At 42.3% G+C, this 20,493-nt stretch overlaps 3 protein-coding genes across 9 annotated transcripts in view; 2 read left to right on the top strand and 1 right to left on the bottom strand.

Annotated features, from left to right (window-relative positions):
- Window positions 1–1,628: 1,628 nt before the first annotated feature.
- On the top strand, window positions 1,629–8,654 carry Srrm1 (Serine-arginine repetitive matrix 1). Of its 6 annotated transcripts, none has more exons than XM_078182708.1 (15): window positions 1,629–1,877; window positions 2,002–2,091; window positions 2,198–2,320; window positions 3,846–4,016; window positions 4,241–4,404; window positions 4,483–4,677; window positions 4,740–5,546; window positions 5,630–5,761; window positions 5,837–6,349; window positions 6,500–6,707; window positions 6,790–6,875; window positions 6,952–7,187; window positions 7,263–7,418; window positions 7,485–7,975; window positions 8,047–8,654. In XM_078182708.1, the coding sequence occupies exons 1-15, from the start codon at window positions 1,866–1,868 to the stop codon at window positions 8,257–8,259; spliced, it is 3,597 nt and encodes a 1,198-aa protein (XP_078038834.1). In that variant the 5' UTR covers window positions 1,629–1,865; the 3' UTR covers window positions 8,260–8,654. The 6 variants fall into 6 exon arrangements, with proteins under 6 accessions (XP_078038834.1, XP_078038839.1, XP_078038835.1 ...); XM_078182713.1 differs by having other exon boundaries at window positions 5,837–6,016; XM_078182709.1 differs by having other exon boundaries at window positions 5,840–6,349.
- A 249-nt stretch (window positions 8,655–8,903) lies between these two features.
- On the bottom strand, window positions 8,904–10,847 carry Rpiiic53 (RNA polymerase III subunit C53). The gene is made up of 7 exons (XM_078182714.1): window positions 10,267–10,847; window positions 10,085–10,199; window positions 9,748–10,012; window positions 9,600–9,686; window positions 9,418–9,539; window positions 9,114–9,353; window positions 8,904–9,050 (listed from the first exon to the last, which is right to left on the bottom strand). The coding sequence occupies exons 1-7, from the start codon at window positions 10,518–10,520 to the stop codon at window positions 8,937–8,939; spliced, it is 1,197 nt and encodes a 398-aa protein (XP_078038840.1). The 5' UTR covers window positions 10,521–10,847; the 3' UTR covers window positions 8,904–8,936.
- A 1,556-nt stretch (window positions 10,848–12,403) lies between these two features.
- Window positions 12,404–20,493, top strand: part of Lmpt (four and a half LIM domains protein limpet) — a 106,068-nt gene continuing 97,978 nt past the window's right edge. Inside the window, exons 1-2 of one of the 2 annotated variants that reach the window (XM_078182701.1) lie at window positions 12,404–12,556; window positions 14,067–14,514. In XM_078182701.1, the coding sequence (XP_078038827.1) occupies window positions 14,470–14,514 (45 nt within the window). In that variant the 5' untranslated portion in view covers window positions 12,404–12,556; window positions 14,067–14,469. Of the gene's footprint in view, window positions 12,557–13,439; window positions 13,727–14,066; window positions 14,515–20,493 lie in introns of those variants that run through there. The other variant, XM_078182702.1, reaches the window with a different exon arrangement.

Below are 20,493 nucleotides of genomic sequence, written 5' to 3' on the forward strand. Positions count from 1 at the left end.
GATGAGATTGACGAATACACACAGCTTGAAAAGTACGCAGATCGGTTCTATGGTCGAGGGGCGACGGGAATTCGCGCGTGGATATTCTGTGCCAGTGCCGTTACCGAGAAAGTGATAAAAAGAGAAACGGCCCGAGCATCGGAGTTACTTTTCCACGTGCGGAGCAGCCGACACACGGTTTAAAGGATGAGAATAGATTGTAAGGAAACTGTCGAAATTGTTTCGCGATGACCGGGCGCATCGATGAAACTCTGAGGAACGCTGAAACGATGTGTCCGCGCGCGGGGAGTTCAACGCGCGGGGCGCGCCGTGGTTTTGCCAATCGAACAAGCATAAAACAAACGATACTTCCATACCGCATGTCATCTTTTGTATCTATAGTTGTAATGTGCAAACATGTATTTATAATTTATTATTAGATTACGATGTATTGTGAGAACCTTCGGCTATAATTTAATACTTTATTCCTTGGAACCATCCCCGTCGAAGACCATCGATGTCGATGGCCGCGGTGCTTCACTGCACTTTGACACGCGAACGCATCAAATGCGGTGAATACAAACAGGTTCATTAGTGTCTATTTTCAGCATCTAACGGTATCCAAAGGGATTATGTGCAAATGACGCCTACGATGTGAACACGCTGTGCGTACGCGAGCTTACACTCACAGAGGCTAATTGTTTCGGCATATTTTTTCATTATTAATGATCCTAGAACAATCTGTAGTCTCCTGGCTATGCAGCCGTGAGCTCTAAGAAGAAAATCTAACGGCAACTATTAAGAAATAATTTATTTGTCATGAACGGGAAACTGTAGTGCTGGGAAAATGCACTGGGGAAATGCATATAAAACCTAGCTAAGCTGCAGTTATTAAATATTCTATGGATTGCGCGTTTTTTATTTAACATCTTAACGTTTATTTCCAGCAACAGAAACAATTTAGCACGAATAAATAATAAAAATATATAAAAAAAGAGGTATTTAAAAATTAAAATTTGATTCGTAGCGCCATCCGTGGAAAAATGCCCAAGTTAGCTGATTGAAATTCTCTCACTTTGACAGATGGCGCTCCCATTCACTTATCTAAAAAATACGTTCTATTACCCTCACTGTACTACGTAGTTCAAAGCTCGAGGTCTGCTTTGACCGTTTCATTTTTGATACCATCTCCTATTTGTTCATGTTAGAGCAATAACGAATTTTTTAGACTCTTGTATTATTTAATTGTATGATTAGTACAAGTCTTCTCAGAAATTTGAAAAGGAACAAATACATAAGGTCACGAACTTTCAATATTTAAAATATACGCTCCTAATTAACCATAAAAATAATTTAAATACTGATAAATGTTAATTTATCTACATATTTTAATTTATAAATGAAAATAACTCGTGCACTGCATAAAACATGTTTCCTATAGATATTAAATGATTCTGAGGGGAATGCAAGATGAGATAATTAATTCTTGACTTTACATGTCAATAATTATTAGTTTCATATTAAATTTATTTTATTTAAATTGCCGCTATTTTTAAATTTACATGTAGGCACTGACTAAAATTAGGCAGCACTGTTGAAAATGGCTGTCATGCGCATCATTAACCAACTTCAGTACACTCATTTAACGACGGGGCGCCATGTTGGCGAATTGTTCTATCGTGTCTTTGCGTCTCTACGCTTAATTCTAACGTTTGATATTTGTACATATGCAAATGTGTGGTCGTTTGATGGAGAAGAAGATCTGCTTCAACTAAATACGTATTTGTGAAAGCGGCACTTCTCTATCCGACGTTCAAGAGGAAGATTGGAGCGCCGCCAGCTACGGGCATCCAATATCGTGCAGTTGGTTTCTACACGTTGCCAAGATGATGTACACGGTAAATTAGCCAATTTTTATACAAGAACACAACATGATTTTCGATTTCTTAACATCCGTTAAAAGTTCTCATTAGCATGCGACAAGACTCGATATTTTGTTAATTCGATATTTCCGGAATCTAGGGGACTACGGCGTCGCAGGACACGAGGTTCAGCGATAAGGAGAAGAAGCTTCTAAAACAAATGAAGTTTGGTGATTCTCTGACACAGAAGGTAGACATTTATTCACCAGTCTAGTTTCGATATTTGAATAATTATGGTAATTGGTTTGGCATTATATCTGAAAATGAAAGCTATACCATATGTACCATTTCTCCAGGTGGACATGAGTAAAGTTAAGCTTGATGTGATCAAACCATGGATTACAACGAAGATCACTCAGATTCTGGGCATGGAGGATGACGTAGTGGTAGAATTTGTATATAATCAGCTGGAGGAAAAGGTAAGGAACTTGAATCACATCAGTTCTTCCGTAGATTTAGACCGAACTATAAGGTAGATTAAACTAAAGGAAATATGAAATGCGTTCACTTGGCTTTTTCCCCTCATCATAGGAAATCGATAAATACACATTATTTCAGCACAAAGTTTTGTACCAGTTACAAAATCCACAATCATCCAAAATCTGCACACAGTGCTAATTTTGGAGGTGAAAAGCAAGGAGGCAGATTTACCATATTAGTCATGCTTGCCTCATTGTTTTTTGTTTCTTAAATTCTGATAAGAAAAAAAAAAGAGTATCATCGTTCCTGTATACGTCCTGTGTATCCCGTTTTTATTTATCCAAAACCATGTCCATGTCCAAGCAATGATCCTATATCAACAAAAAAAAGAAAACTCTGATGTAGCTGATCCTGCAACACAGTGACTATGTACACGCAAGTTCTTATCACGTATGTTTGAATTCCCCGTTAGTATAAGTAGAGACCGTTGGTGGGGCTCAACCCTATTGTCCAAATGGCATTCGGATGTGCTCCTCTCTACATCCGATTGGCCGCCTTTCTATCAGCCGTCCAACGCTAGCCGAGGCGAGCTGGTATATCAACGTCGTCTTAGAACCACTGCTGAAACTTCAGCCTCAGCAGTTCATCAGCTTCGTTCATCGTCACCGGCGTGGTCACAATAATCTCATCATCATCGAGCCAGTGCTGTTCTTCTCGACCTTAAACGGAGCTCTGCCCGAGGTCTTCTACCATTCTGCAAATGTCTGCATTGCCGTAATCGCAACGTCTACTAGCTGCATCAACTGCCACCTTTGTGGCTGCCTCCCTCAAGGTGGTTACCTGCTGAATCTACACCTACGAAAGCTGTGGCATAGCTTTCAACCACCGACTGGCTGTACGCAGCCTAATCTATAACACCGAGGAGTCATCCTGTGCCTGGACAGGATGTCTGGTCACCTCGCAAGGATCTCACAGCAGCCAGATTATCCTGGATGCAGATTTCGTCATCAGCCTTCGTACCATCCATAAGGGTCTGAAGATTCCAGGAATTGCAAGTCTTTCATTCCACGTGACTCAATCATGGACCACGCCGGAGGTATCTCTACTCGGTTTGACACTCTTTGTCAACGTCACAGGTTGGTGGAACGGTGTTCCTTCTCTATTAATTCTTTCACTTTTCAGCTAACGTATACTTATGCATTTCAGCGTCTCTGCTCTCGGCAGGGTATTTTTGAAGTTGAGAAGGTATTAATGTATGTGTGCTATTTGTGCGTTTATCGATCGGAGTAATGCCTTTTTTTTCTTAACGTATCAGTTGTTAGCGCAGACGTGAAACAAGGAGTTCACTGGTGGCGGTAAGATTCGAGGGGGAAAAGCAGTTAGTAGCAACATAAGGAGGTGGACACACTGTTAATGGATGATCAATTGCGACATTCTATTGCATTTCACTAGAATTAAACACGTCCATTTGTTTAGTTATTCAAAGTGGCAACGGATGACACGAGTTTACTATGTATTTTACAGTTCCCGGATCCTCGAAAAATGCAGATCAACCTGACGGGCTTCCTGAATGGCAGAAATGCCCGGTCTTTTATGGGTGAATTATGGGACCTTTTGGTCTCCGCTCAGGAAAGCGTGACGGGCATACCAGAGGCTTTCTTGCAACAGAAAAAAGATCAGATTAAAAAACGTTTGGTGATTATCAACAATTTTCGTCGTCATATTTTTTTTTAACTTTTATCGCGTGTGAAGTAGTCTGCAAGTAGTTCAACAGTTGAATTGCTGATTTTTAATATTCAGCAAGAATGTTCAGTTGAATGTTTTTTGACGTACGAGGTTCAGTTTAGGTTTTTCATGTTTAATACTGATAGAAACAAGTATCGTTATTTTTATTCTAACATTTGAACGCATCGAATTAGGAGGAACAAGAAAAACTGCAAGCTTCGTTGGCAGAGAAGGAGAAGGAGAAAGAAAGGGAAAAGGAGAAAGATGAAGCAGAGAACAAGATAAAGAAAGAAGATAAAGAACGTGGTTCGTCGAAGGAACGAAGAAGAGATAGAAGCAGAGATCGCGACCGAGACAGGTAGGATTATAGATAGATAAACCTTATAATGTAATCGCTAGGAGGCAATGTTTTATAAATTTGCATTATTATTTGCAGAAGTAAACGAAGTCGATCGAGGGATCGTCACAGAGATCGCGATAGATCAAGTCGCAAACGACGATCGTCCTCTAGGTCACCCAGCAAGAATTCTGTAAAAGATAACGGGAAGGAAATGCCGGAAGTAAAAATTGAACGCGAGGATTCACCTCAACCCGAAAATGCTATACCGCTAATGCCCGTGAAGACTAAACCGTAAGTATCCATGATTAGCTGCACTGCATAATTAAAGATCATATATCAAGGTGTGCCAACAGGGAAGCTGCTGTCGCGATATCCCGATTGCAAGCGAAACTAATGAGTATCGCTGATGGAAAGAAGAAGAACAATCGCACTCCGTCTCCGGAAGCACTGGAGAAAGCCAAAAAGTCCAGATCAAGATCCAAGTCTCCAGTAAATCGCTCCAAAAAGTCCCGATCGAAATCACCGAGTCGCGATTCGAAGACGCGACGATCTAGATCTATCACGTCCAAATCAAGACGATCTCGTTCGAAATCAAGATCTAGGCGATCCAGGTCTAGATCAAAATCCAGAAGATCGAAGTCTAGGTCGCAGGACCGTTCTAAATCGAGGCGTACGAAATCTAAGTCGCCAAGATCGCGTTCAAGGTCTCGTTCACGATCCAAAAAATCAAGATCCAAGAGTAACGACCGAAGTAAGTCTAGAAAGTCAAGGTCTGATTCGAGCGACTCCAGATCATCGAAGTCCCGCTCGAAATCGCCCGATAAGAGAAAGGATAATCTCGATTCCAACAGGAAGCGAGACGCAAGTACAAGTAGTAGCTCTGAATCGGAGGAAGACAAGGGCGCGAAAGATAAGAATGATTTTGAGATTAGAAAGAAGAAAGATGGGGTGCAGGCTAAACGATCCTATAGAAAGACAAATAAAGATGACAGTGGTAGCGAGAGCGACTCGAGTCGGGAAAGGAAGTCTGTGCCTAAACGACGAAGTCCCACTCCGAGGAAAGACAGAGGTCGTTCCAAGGATAGAGACAGATCAAGGGACAGATCACGGGATAGATCGCGAGACAGGTCGCGGGACAGATCTCGAGACAGGAACAGGAGGTGAGTATAGCAATTTATGCATTACGTTATTTTGTACTTTTGAGGGCTTGGAGTATACTAATCAGCGGATAATTTTAATTCAGGAGATCTATCGACAGGGAACGGGAAAGAAGGCGAGAACGGGAACGTGAAAGGGAGCGAGAGAGGCTGGACAGGTATAGCGGTAGCCGCAGCATGCGACCTCCATCTGTGCGCAGAGCACCTAGTAGGAGGAGGTAATGTAGACCATAGACAACAGTGTATTTTCTAAGTAAAGATCAAGTATCGTTAATACATTGCAATTGGCCCAGAAGTCCTCCGCGTCGAAGTCCGGCAAGGTATCGACGAAGATCGCCTAGCCCTGGTGATAGGCGTAGGAGAAGATCCCTGGACCGTAGGCGTCGATCGTCGGAGAGGCGAGACAGACGTCGATCTCCGGATCGTCGTGACAGCAGGCGTCGCTCGCCGGACGGCCGGGATCGATCCCTCAGGTACGATAGATCTTCCTCGCGCGACAGATCGAGTAGGCGAGACCGTTCCAGAGACAGGGACAGGAGGGATAAAGATCGAAGATCTAGATCTAGGGACCGTAGATCTAGATCGAAAGATCACCGATCGTCGGCGGATCGTTCAAGAGACGAGAAACGATCTCCCGATCGTCCACGGGACGCTAAGGAGAAGACAAAGGAGAAGAAGGTGGACGAAAAAGTTAAAAAATCAACAGATACGGAATCGCGAAAAGAATTGCGAAACGGAAGGTCTAAGTCGAGTAGCTCGGATAGTAGCGAAAGTAGTTCCTCTAGCAATGAGGATGAAGCGATCAGGTGAGTAAAGCTGGTTACTTCGTATTTTCACATTTTGTTACAGACCTTACGATTGTCGGAGCGTAACACAGCTATGTTCTGTTTCCCGCTTAGCTGTAGAACAAAAGTACTGACATTTGCTGACCAATCTATCTCTTTATCTGTGCGCAGAAAATCACTTGAGCGGAAATCCTCTCAAGAGAAACGGGAGCACACCGATGACAAACGTAAAGAAAAAGAGAAGACTGTGAAAGAAGAACCGATCAAACGACCTGAGAAAGACATGAAGAAAGCTGAACCCGCGTCCATCAAGAAACCAGACCCCAGCGTCTCTCCAAAGAAACTTCAACCCACCACTCTCCCTGTTACCAGACACAGAGTAAGTCAATTGTTCTTGCTCGATTTTACTTTAAGAAAATATTTCAACTTTCTATCTATTTCTAATCTCTCCATTCTTTCAGTTCTCAAAGAGTTTATCTCGCACGCCCTCGCCGTTTAAAAAGACTGAAGATATTATAGCTGCAGTTAAAGTTAAACAACCTTCGAAGTAAGTGTGTCTGTCAATCATCAAGCCAAGGCAATTATAACAGAATTACAATCATCTCATTAATTGGAATTTATAGAGAAGATCACAAAGAAGATTCCCCGAAAGAAGAATCGAGCTTCACCTCCGGAGATGCCTTCCCTTTGAAGAAGGACGATAAATCAATAAAGTCGATTAAAGCTGTAACAGATGAGAAGAAGTCAGGCCAGAAGACATTGGAGCCTGCCCTCATAAAGAAACCCACGGAAGTGGCCAAGAAATCGAAAAGAGAAAAACGTGACGGCTCCACTGATTCAAACGATAGCGAAAGTGAAGGTAGATAGTATGACCTATGATCATTTCACAGTACCGCTTTACAGAAGAAGCCTCACGTTTCTTTTTATTTCATAGGTAAGAAAAAGACAAGGAAGTTAGAAAAATCTAGGAAATCTAGGAAAGCTTCTTCTGACGACGAAAAGTCTGAGAAAGGCGGTTCTAGCTCGGACTCTGAAGAGGAGAGGAAACACGTAGAGAAGAGTAAGAAGATTCGAGATACGAATCGAGGAGGTAAAGTTTCAATATACAATTTCGATAAAATGAATTATAAAGTTTATAATATAATTTCTTTTTTAGATTCATTGGACGAACGTTCCAAGGACAAAAAGGATAGCAGGAAGCGTGACACTAATGAAAACGAGCCTCGTAAACGATCAAAGAAAGAGACTGAAGAGGAAACTAAGAAATCAAAGAGATCAAGAAAAGATTCGTCTTCTGGTGATGAAGAACAGAAAACGAAGAGGGGCAAGAGCGATGACGATAGATCACGGTTGCGGAAATCTAAGAAAGATTCTAGTTCAGACGACGAGCCAAAGAAGACTCGGAAGAGGAGAGATAGTTCCTCAGAGGACGAAAAATCCAGATCACGTAAATCGAGAAAAGATTCGACAAGTGAAGATGAAGGAAAAGTACGGCCAAAAAAATCGAAACGTGATTCAAGTACAGACGATGAGGAAGCAGGGGAAAAGGATACGAAAAAGAAGAGGAAAGCCGATGATAGTTCGGACGAAGAGAAAGTGAAGAAGAAACGTAAAAAGAAGACTAAAACCAGTACTAGTGAATCAGAGGTAGTATATAATTCTTTTAATTATTTCATTTTTGGAAAGAATTATTTATCTGTTATAATATATGTTTTCAGGAGAGTGAGGTTGAAGAAAAGAAAAAGAAGAAGGACAAAAAGCATAAAAAACACAAAAAACATAAAAAACATCGAAAACACAAAAAGAAGAAGGTTGCGGATTCTGATGAATCCGATGTAAGTGAGGGTAATACTGAGGAACTGGAGAAAAAATTGCGAGAAAAGGCATTGAAGTCGATGAAAAAGGGGCATAGTATAGAGAGAAGTGATTGAAAGTCCGTATGAGTTATTAAGGGGCGTGTGTAATGTGTGTATACCTCTGTAATGCAAAGCACTTGCACTAACTGTATCACCAATGCGTTTTCGTTCATTTTTAACGATTAGGACTTCATTGTACTACAATATTCTCTTAAGCGAAACGAGGTTTTAACATTCTTGAAAGTTTGTCATTTTGAAAAAGTCCTAATTTTTATGAACTATAAACTTAAGCTTGCGATTATGGTGTGAATCGTACAAGTTCTTTTTTTCATTTAGCGAAGTGGAAATAGTATAATATATCTTATTGTAATAGGGACAGTAATTTCTTGTGCCACTTTAATGTACGATTTTTACATTTTTCAAGACGTTGATACAAATAAAAGAGGTATCACCGTTAGTTCAGAAGTTAATTTTTGTGAATTACTGTTCATTGTATAGTGCGATGGATTTAGTTAGTAAATCTAATTTGTGTAAAAATAAGTTTTAATCAGCTTATCTATATTAAAAAAAAAAAAAAAAAACAATAAATTACGTCTTGAAGAAAATTGTATCTTACAGGAATTTGATGCCGCAACCTCTATTTTACTGTGGGTATTATTTAACATATTTTTTAGATGTGTTATATTTTAAATGTTGTATAAATGAATTGACTCATGACATGACTTTTTACAATAAGAAAAATATATTTACATCTATGCCAACATAGATTCCCAATCAGGGGAACAGACAAGCGTGTTACTAACTGGTCCAAGATTTATTAAATCCCCAGTTAATTTTTCGGTATCTACTTTCGCAGCGATCAGATCCTGGGAAAAAGTATAATTATAGGGACTGTAAAAATTGTGTTCAAATTATTTTTAATAACATACCTGTCGAAAACTAACCCGCGATCCCAGGTCTACGATCAAACTGTTCTCCCCCAAGACTAATCGAGTTTTTCCTGACTCTAAAATTTGTAATTTCCCTAGAATACCAGGCTTTAAGGAATTCAAAGTACAAAAGTCTGTGTCCGAAGTAGTTCCATTTTCTTTATCTTGGGTTGATGCATTTGGACGAGTAGTTCTGGTGTCTTCAGCACTTCCAACAAAACCAGGTAAACAATCTGGAAACTACAGACTGTTTATTGTAATCGCAACCACAACTATAATTAATTTCAAATAACCATGTATCAACCTGTATTAGAATGTACGAATTCGTCTTGTTTTCGATAACCTGCGAAATACTATCCAGGTCTTCTTCCTGTTTTATATCCGGTTTAGGGACCTTGACTTTAACTTCCTGTTTAGGTGATAATACTAAAAATAAAAATAGTAACAATATAATATTGTTCTGAGTAAAAGTAATAGCATAATTACCTTCTCCATTCTCTGATATAATTGGTTTTGTATTTAATTCTTCTTCACTACTTATCTCCTGTTTAATTTCTATTTTCTGTAGTTTTGCTGTAATAAAAAAGTGATGTATCCTACTGTACTCGCTCATTATAAAAATAAGTAAATATACCTTTGAGCATTGGCAAGGTAACGGGTCCATTATCAGTATCTTCAGGTTCTCCAGAATCAATGAAATCATCTCTCAATAACAATTTTAATTTCTCTTCTTCCTCAGCTTTGTCAATGGTACGATTTAAATCTAATTTTGGTTTTTCTAAGGCTGTTTGAGAGCTTCTGTCACTGTCCCCATAGCCTCCACCACCACCACCACCACCACCACTGCTGCTACGTTTACCAGGTGTGCTATTTATTCCAGTAGACCAAATACCACTAGACTAAAACATCAAAGCTTACATAAAATAAAGTATATATGTGCATATATTATAAAACATGATCTTCTAATATACTTGTATTAAGTTGCTAGCTCTTCCACGGCCTCTATCATTTTTGCCACCTCTACCACGTCCTCGAACAATACCTTTACCCCTCCCTGGTTTTGCAGAATCACCTGATCCAGGATCACTATGGAATCATTGACATTTCATTAGTTATTATAATTTTAACTTTACTTGTTATTCTTATAACTTACTCTTTCTTTTTTGTTCTCTGAGCATTTAAATTTGGTGTGTACACTTTTTTAGATTTTTCAAGTTTTATATTTCCTCCTAAAGTTAGGTCTCTTGGTAGACGGAACGAAGTGAGTCTCGTTGTAGACGACAGACCAGGTTCGATTTTAATATTTCTTATAGAAGCAGGCATCGACGTCCCTGGTTCAACTTTGATCTTCACGTTCGTTGGAAGTGTGTGGTTTGAATTGACAGAATCGTTCTTATCAGAAGCCATTGTTGACAATAATAAAGAGATTCGATGAGTTGTCACTAAAGATGTTGTTTTTGTATTAAATTATATATTTTCAATGTAATGGCTCTCGTAAATCACTGTTACAAACTTTTAGCAAAGAGCATCACACTTAACCTTAAACGTGTATTATAACCGTGTATTTGATAAAATGAAAATGATTTATGTTAGATTACACCAATGTTACTATGTAGATATCATCGTAACGGAGAATCATATTGGATATTGTTAGTAATATTTTTTAAAATTCAGATACGTAACGAATACGTCACATCACATACGATAACTCTTACACACGTGTTGTTACCATACTGTTCACTGTTCAGACCGTTTCCCACTTCAGCCCACTTCAGTCGGATATATATAACTTGTGCGACATAATGATTCCGTGTTGATGGAATAATGGAAATAGAAATATCGATTAATTTAAATAAATTAATGAGTAAATATCTTCATTAATACGTAAACAACGCCTTTTTACAAGATAGCGCATTGTTAATAAGGATAGGTAACAAAATTTTAATGTTTAAAATTTACCGGTTTCTTAACCATTTTCGTGGTTAGGATTTTGACATTGTTTTTATCGCTTCATAAGTATGAATAATATAATATTAATATAAATATTGTTGCGTATATGTTTTTTGAATATCTAAACTTTGTAGTTTTAAGTAGAATTAATTTATTACTGTGGATATTTATGCATTGCAGCGTTGTAAAAGCATACAGATGCGATGCAAGAGGCGCGCATTTTTCAAATCGTCGCTACATATCCGCCATTATTCTCGTTTGCTTGATATTCTTCGGTCCAGCCAGGTACGCTTCTTAATAGTTCCGAAACGAATTCATCATAATTTTTTAAATTAAATCGTATAGGATATCTTCCGTTCATTGTCAATATTGTTTTCCTTCTTTCAGTTGATCTTTTTGCTGAAGAAGGTTCCACTGCGCTCATTTATAATGGCCTGTATCATCCTTAAGGTATCCCCTTTTTAATTATTAAAACACCATTAATGTCACTGTCCATATAGTCTTCCATTTCCTGTCTTTTTTAGATTTCATAATTATTTTGGGTATGTAAGAAACAGGTATTGCAGCAACAGCAGTAACTATACAATTAGTTTATAATTAATAGAATTAGATTTAATAAGAAAGGATTTTTATATACTATTTTGGAGAAAATTTAGGAAATATTTGTAGTAAAGAATAATTAATAATTAAAATTGAAATATTTAAGATACAATATTATTATATTATTTTATTATTAAAAAGTCATAAATATACATACTTAATTTTTTACACTTTCGAACGAAACTGTGGAATAGGAATATATTATTATCATCATTAATATTATGAACACAGTTTATTTTCTTTTAGGAGTCCTACTATCCTCATCTCTAATGAGCTCAAACCCACTGCTCAGCTAAGTTCCATAAAAACCGCCGCTCATTTAGAAAGTCCCTGACAACGCTGCAAGTGTTCAAACTTATTCCTAACCTACGAATTTCATGCATTCGTAAAAATCCTAGTCCTAGAAAAATGTTTAAAAAAATCAATTAAGATTTTTAACTCTTTTGCAATATCTTCTAGTCGGTAAAATCTTTGGAACTGTGTATTTGCATGAAAATCTGCTGTATAGTCATTACTTTCTCCTTATTCATGTCGTTACTATACTTTTATCATTGTTATTGTTAAAATAGAGACTCGGAGGAGCGGTGGACGTCACGAATGGCCTAGCTCCAGGAGTCGACGGCAGGTAACGATGTTTTCTGGCCGGCTAGTAGCGGTGACATGGGCAGGAGAACAGAGTTGGTGTGATGAGGTCATCGTATGGTTTTTTAGCGGCGGCGGCAGTCGCGACGCGGAGCGCCCGAACGCCGGCTGCTAACGTAGAATCCTGCGGCGTGGACATGCTTGCCATGTGCCAATCCGCGACCTATTATCTGCCACGAGTCGCGAGTGCAACGTGTCCGCCTGGTCCGAAGGTGTCGCGGGATCCTAGCTCGAGCCTCATCCGCTTACCGGTAATTAGTTGGCCCGTTTCAATTTACCGGTTCCACGGTTGATCCTCCGGCGCACATGCTTGCTCACCGGTGAGGCTTCATCAACCGTCCCCCGACACTGCCTCAGAGAGTGTCTCTGATTTTGAATCGACCCGTGATTTCTACCCGGTTAGACGGATGACCGATTTAAAAGGCGACGCGGTCAACTACGCTCTTAAACCTGTTTCTACTCCCCCTCGGACATGGAACACGTCGACTTTTCGAGTAGCTGGCTGCCGCGGTATCTGCTCGTGGTATCTTTCGGTCCCCGGAGTCCTTTCTAGCATCCGTCTTGCATGGAAATCTATCCGTGTGAACCGGTGTTCCGCGAGGGCTGAATATCTGCGATTCGAGCAGTCTTGCTTCACCGGTTGTACCACGTACGATTGTTATAAACACTGCAAAAGCTTTGTAATACATGCTCTATAGCGAAGGAGCACATGGTGTGCATTCGAGCCCCAGTCGATTTTGTTTATTTGCGGCGAGATTGAAAGTGCTGAGTTTGATCAAACTGTTATGTTCTTCCTTGTATAATTAGGACAAACTCAAACAAAATGACGCTAATCCTAATATGACTAAAATAACCAGAATCTACCGTACAGTACTAGCTGGCAGGATCAGCTTGTAACGCGAACGAATCGGTCAGGATCTGTGGATTAGGAGAGGGGGCAGGTATTATGAAGGATACCACGTGTTTCAGGGTGGCAGCGTGAGCGCAAGCGCGAAACATAGTGTTCAAATCTGTTATCGCAGAAGCGTGGTTCTCCACGAAGCGGTTGCGCGCGTGCATGCCCGTCGAGTGCCAGTGAACGTTAGTTGGTTCTCGTATGTCGTCGTCGACGCGATGCCACCGGATCCACAGCGTATCGAATTCAAGCTCGCTCGCTCGGGAATCGATAATCAGTGCTCGAAAGGACCTTGAGATCGCTCGCGATCGATCAAGGATCGGGAACCTTGACGAACCTCGCCTCGGTGCCGTATCATTATCTCGCGGCCTCGCGCGGCTTCTACGATTCGTTCCGGTGCTTTCGGCGCGATCGCGGTATTCGATGGTCGACGATACTGCAAAATCTCGGACGAGATCTTCGTGTTTCTTCTTCCAAAATTAGTTTAACCGTTTACGATAAGTTTACAGCCGCACAGACGCGATAGGTATACTGTTTAACACTTAATCACTTGACATACTTGAATTTGTGGAATCATAAAAATTCTAAAAAGGCTTGTTGCTGGAATGATTACTGACCTGTTGCGGGCGATATACGCCAATAATATTACACCGTGTTTCACGTCAATGTGTACAGTGGTATTAGAAACACAAGATGTATTTCACACGTATTTTTATGTCAAGGGGTTATTGCTGATATTTCTGAATCGTTAAATGAAGCGATAAATGCGATAATCCACTTAGGGGTTGGTCCAGCCGGTTTCCGAAGACTGCTATAAACACCTGAGGAAATCGTTAATCCCGCCACGTGTTGTGATTGCTTTCCAGGCCCGGAAAATCTCCCTAGCTGACAGGCAGCCCCAATAACACTCGGGTTGTTTTATGCTGTTTTGGTCGGGTCGAATGAGATCGAAGCTCGATCGTTCGGAGCTGGGAGCAAGGTGCGAACACGTGCACGACCTCCCGATCGAATTCGAGGGATCGAAAGACGCACGCGAGTCATTTCCAGTTGTCGCGCGGACGTGGACGAGGATGCGTCGAAGCGGCTCCTAGCTGCTCTCGGGGCCCGGTTTATCAAACGATTTTCACGTGTCCGTGGGACGTGCTCGACGTCTGTGCGTGCCACCCCCGCGTCCGAGGCCTGTCGGGAACCGAGCGATCGGCGGCGGGACGGAGAAGAGGCTGTGAAAAATAAGTGACAAGACTCGCGGGAGTGACAGTTCCATCGAAGATGAACGGCGTACAGCGGATGCCCACCGACGCTTTCGACGTAAAAGTGAGTTTTGCAATCTGTCTATTCAACTTCCATTCAATTACACAATTCTACCTGCTGTAGACTTTAGTCGATATCCATGTGCGAATTTGTATCGCACAATATATTCTACAGTACTTCTCTACAAAACCATACCATTTCTCATATTTATGTTCTACATTGCATATATTATGTTTTACAACATTACTTTTCCTCATATAATATTGTGGAAGGGTTGTTATTGCTTGTTAAGGAAGCTTGAGCAATTTTGGAGAACAGGAATCTTTGCAATTCGTTCTTACGTGGTCAACCAGAACAAAAATTTCTTTCGGGTCACATAGTTGTTACATAAAATGTGATAAACGAGTAAAAGAAGTACATACTTGCTCAGATAAGAAGCAAGAAGAAGTAGATTGCTATTAGGATTTCTAAGTAATCAATTCTAATTTTCTAATTTCGAATCCACTAATTTCGTCTTCATGGGACAATTTTATGTTATACTTTAGTAATATGTTCCACAGACGATTGAGAGGCAGGTTTCGAGATCCGTTCTATTTAGCTGTCGGTGGAAAATAAGACAACGCTGACAGTTGGTTTACGCGTCCCGATTTATAAGGTTATCGCCGCTCGGCTACGTAAATCGAGACAACGGAGACTGGTTAAAAAAGCATCGTTTGACATGTGTACACGTAATCGTGTCGACCTTGGCCCGCGTAACCCAGTACATAAGTCGGCCTTGGACGGGGTCGTTACTTCTCGCAGAAGCGACCGATCCTATAGTGTCTAACGTTGTCTCGGTGCTTGATTGCGCCTATCCTGTCATATTCTATCTTATCCCATCCTAACCGTGGCCCCGATAGCAGGTTTCCCACGGCAAACACATTTCCCTGTCCCGTTCCGCAATGCGGCTCGTCCTCGCGGAAGCTACTCACTTTTTTTCGGGCAAACACCAATATCGATCGAATCCACTGGCAAGTCACACCGATTTTCTTGGGATCTTCTCAAGTGTCGCGATAAGCGATCACTTTCCTGCGAAAAAACCGTGCGGGTTGTTTTACACCGACGAACTTTAAACTTTGGTGTCCGCAGCTCCGATTCGAACTTCCACATCCCATCATCGGGCACCTTTCGGGATCATCGACACGCGAAGATCGACTTATACACCTAAATTGTGTCTATGAACCTGTTCCCGAGTTAGAATAGTCCTCGATACGGTTTTTAAACCAGGATGTACTCCATTTGACAAAACGGAATGTCCTCGGGTCTCGTTACCAAGAGGACATCGATCGCGGCTGGATTTATACCGTGCAACCTCGCGTGTCGATCCTCCTCGCGGTGAACTTGGTAGAGCCGTGGCTTCCGTGTCGCCTTTCTCCATATAACTTTTCCACGATGACCACAAAACGGTTCGCCAAAAACGAGCCTCTACCTGCGGTTAACGGAGAACCCAGAAAAATAGCTGTTCATGGTAAAGAAGACGGAAAGCTTGAGGAGATCGTAGGTTTAAAGTTCGTGGAAAGTAATCTTGAATCTTTACTCGACGCTAATTCTATCCCGTCAAGCCCCCTTTAGACACGAGAGACGATTCGTAATGTAATTGGTCGTACCGCGGACGTCGAAACCCGCCTCCTTCCGCGGACACTCTTGGGAAAGGAGAGAGTCGGTAGACGACAATGACAACAAGAACGATGAAGATAAGGGAAACACGAATACACTGGTCCGTCACCGCAGACCGGGTTCACTCACTTTCCCGTCTCTCTTGCTGGTCATCTGGAGAACATTAATATTAGGTTGGCGCATGTAAAACGTCGGTCTCTCGCGTGACACACTCACCACGTGCTTCCGAGCGTCGTCGATTTAATTAATATCATTTTCAAAAGGCTCCGCATACATTTCCCAACGATTGATGATCTTCTATCTGTGTCCTCCATTGTTCTACCTTCGCATTCCCATCAGGATCGATCTGCAGGATCTATAAAGCCTCGAGGAGTAGTCACTGTACTATTGAGGCTGTAGTCATTCGCATGATAATATACCGTTAATTGACCAATATAAGTAGGATGAAAAAGGAATCAAGACCGCCATCGTACCGTTCCTCCTTTTTGTATATTTATTTCCATAGTTCTACGTGTTTACTATTGCTGGCGTGCCAGCATTCGGCAAGGGACATGCGTGCGTTTGCGTGCCGCGCGCGTACGTGCGCGTCGAACATAACGTGCAATTAGGTGTCTTAACACCGAGGCCGGTGCACCGAGGTAACGTGATACCTGTGCCAGCCTATGGCAACGCGACTCCATCGAGGCGGAGGTTGATTCGAGCTGCCCGACACGCTAGATCCTCGACTTTGAACCCCTTAACGTTCCACTTGATTCCAGCAGGCGTAGGATTTATGAATTTCTAAGCCTTCTTCGAAGCTCACTTCATTTGATTACCAAGTTCAAGCCGCCGCCGTTCCGCTTCCTCGTGCCGGGAACTACCTGCTCACGAAAGTCGAAGGCTTCTTTGCTGGATGGACAATTGAGACGTACATAAAGAAACAATGCTTGTAATGTAGGACGCGCTACAATACCAAAGCATTCGAAGAACTCTGCTCTGAAATCCAACTTCGTGAGATTCCCGCGTGATTATCGTACGTACAAAATCTCTCATGCATCCGTCGGATCAAGCGGTGTTTCCACAAGGTTAATTACACGTTGCAAAAATTCTCCCAACGTGTAAACGGATGGAGACTGGCGCGTAGCGTCGGTCGCGGATTAAGGTTTCGCTAGTACAGGTGGTGGAATTTGCGAGCCGCGCGTAAAACGAGGATGCGACGTGTCTCGGATGCGAAGTAGAAGAAAAAAGGCGGAGGAAGGCCTAGTCCAATGTCTCCGAAATGCTATTTACGCAGACCGGTTGGACGATAACGTTACCCTTAGGCCCCTGGGGAGGAAGTTGGCGTAACCGATATAAATAGCGTTGACGAACGCCGTGCAATCTCATAATGCGATCGCCCCGCGATTTCTCGCGCTTTTCGCCGTCGCTCGTCGTTCTGTCGGCTCGAGAGCTGCGACTTTTGAGCCTCTCGATCGCTTCGTCGATCTTTCAGCCAACCGCAGAAAATTTGTTTAAACCTCCTCCACCTATCGCGATGTTTTCAAAAGACGTTAATCGACGAGGAAGCGAAAAGGCCCGGTGACTCAATAAACAAACATCTTTCGAGGATCCTCTTGAAAAAACACTGTTCATCGTGTGCGACGTTTTCACTGCGCATCTTCGCGGATTAATTCGTAAAACTAGGGAAGATAAAAATCGCATTCGGTTTTACCAAGACGAATTAAGAATTAATACTGAATCTATCGAGTACTAAAAGTGACTGATAAGGCTGAATTTATTTAGACGCTGATATTTTTTTCTAGAAAGCGTCTTTAGAATATTGATAATTTCAGAAATAAAAGAAATGTAGAAACCGATTGTTTTAATCGACTTAAATGGTACAAGATAATTACCGCTATTTTTTCATCATCTTATAAAATGCTCTAATCGTGTTTTTAAAGTACTGTATCATAGAATTATGGATTCGAAGGTTCGATTATGTTTCATTAAATTTGAGCATGATGTCCTAATGAGATAACAAAATGGAAAACGATAATAGTCAGCTTAAGTACAAACGATAAGGAAAATCGACGATTTAATTGCATCACGCGACGTAAAATTTCGAAGAAGATCTAATGAACGAAAGGTCGAGCTGATTCATAGTAGATCGTTGAATTGCCTGGCCTGTTCGATTTTTCTCTCGATTTCCGTTTCCGAGAATTCGACGGTTCCGGCTTGCGGGCATATCGCAGCGGATACGCGATTGTTGCTAGCTGGTCGGCGTGGCCGCTAATTAAATTGGCGCGGCGAAGGATCTCGTTTCAATATTTCGCTTAGACGACTCGATCAAGCCGGCCAGCAAGGTCTCCCGTTATTAAGATGCAATAAACCAGTCGCGCGTGCGGCCACGCTCGAAGGCTGGCCGCCTCTATCTTTAAAGTCCGAGTGAAAGCTGCGGAAACCCATTCGCCGGGGCTCCTTTTTCCTTTCCACGGCTCCCTCGTTCGTGTTCGTTTTCCTTTTTTCCACGATCGAACTTCAGTTTCGCGTTACCTCGAGAGGACTTTCACGAGACCGGACCGCGGCCGTGTGCTTGCGACCGAGCGCCGACAGCTACGTGACTGAAATTAAAGATCGAGCCAGAGGGATCCGACGATCGTTACGCGACCGGCACGCCGCGTCGGGACTTCGTTTGTCTGCTCTCCGTTTATGGGCCATTCCGATCGCACTTCGTACACCCGTGTTCTCGGATTTGTCAGGCGTTCGGCAAAAAAATGTATCCCGGACGACTCAGGAATCGCGTTTTCGCATGTAGGATTTCTTTTTTACAAGAAACTTGGAAATTTTACGAGCAAGCCGCGCTCTGTTTCACCTAGATACCCGTAAAATTGTTTGCATTAAAATTTTGGAAAATACAGCCGATTCTAATCTTCGTCCGCGTTTTGCACACTCAAGTTCTCCGATCTGTTATACGCTCGCTTCGAAGGAATTAATTTGGAACAGTCTGAAATCTTGTCCTCTAATGTGGGATGTTTTCTAATTAAACTTCAAGGTTTCGCGCGCAAAATGCGCTTCGTTTCGTATAAATATGTTCATGAATTTGTTCAAATTAGAAGATCTCAAAGTACGATTCGAAAATTGCAATCCTAGGAATTGGTCCGAGGATCGTTGCGTGATATGTTTTTCTATAGCGACTGCAAGAAACGAGAATTGACCCTGAGTGATCCGAGTAGTTTTCCGCACTGTCAAGAACTTGGAAAATTCGAGGATACAGTTAAAAAAAAATAGACGAAAGTGCGACGATTGTATTTGGCAGCGTTTTCGCAGTCGCCCGACGTTTCTGCAACTCGAAATGCAGCTGAGCGCGTTTTCAGGTTCGGGAATCGATTCCGCGTCCGAATCGGTTTCTAGGCTCGCTCGTTAAAAAGAAAGGGCTATTGTTGCCTCACGAAATTGCGGTCGTAAAATGCGCGATCGATCACCGGTCTCCGCGGAGGACAGGGTGCTATTAATCTTATTTCGCAAGTAGACGGCCGCAGATCGCGGGCCGCGCGGCGTATTTAAACAAACGGCTCATTTGCCGCAATTAGATCAATTATTATCATTCGCCGGGTCCGAACCGGCGCGGGTCGTAAACCGGAACGGGTCGGTCGCGGGCGTGCTAGAGACGTCGCGTTATCTAACCTTGGCGGCTGCCGATCCTCTTGCGCGATCTTTTAATTTGACGATTACCGTCAATAATCCCGTACGACGACCAATAACTCCGCCGCGGCGAGAATAGTCGTTCACCAAAGACCGTTGCCGCCGCCGCCGCCGCCGCGCGGCGGTTTTACGATCTACGCCGCTGTCCATTTTTGGTGGCGAATTCTGATCGAACGTGTATCGACGCGGATCCGATTCGTCGTTTCGAAACGCCGCCGAAGAGGGGGGGGGGGGGGGGGGGGGTCGAGGGGGGCTGCATAGTGTTGCGCGTCTTGTATACCAGAGGAATCGTGCCAATGTTGCGGCGTCGTGTTTTCATTTACGGTTAAACGAGTCCTCGGACGACCAACATGGTTACCGGTTGTGTAGACTAGAGAATCGTCGCGTTCGAGCGGATCGAGCGAGATATACGATCGTCGATCTTGCTGCGGGACTCGTCGACGGGAATCTCTGCGGTTTCGGCATCAATTATTACGGCATTCGACGGAGACACGCGATCGCCGAGTTGCTCGATGATGGAAACACTGATTCAGCTCTTGCGCGGATCCTGAGGGTGCATTCTACGGTTTTTCACAAGAATACATTAATTTGTATAATCCTTGCAACGGGACGAGTCCTTGGCTGTCGGCTGTTGCAATCAACGGCTGTAAATATTGAGCTCGGGGTTAAATGTTGAGCTCTGAGTTATTTCTACCGAGTAAACGAAATGAATTCTTTCTAAATGTG

This window comes from Augochlora pura, chromosome 6 (genome assembly GCF_028453695.1).
Source record: "Augochlora pura isolate Apur16 chromosome 6, APUR_v2.2.1, whole genome shotgun sequence".
NCBI lineage: Eukaryota > Metazoa > Arthropoda > Insecta > Hymenoptera > Halictidae > Augochlora > Augochlora pura.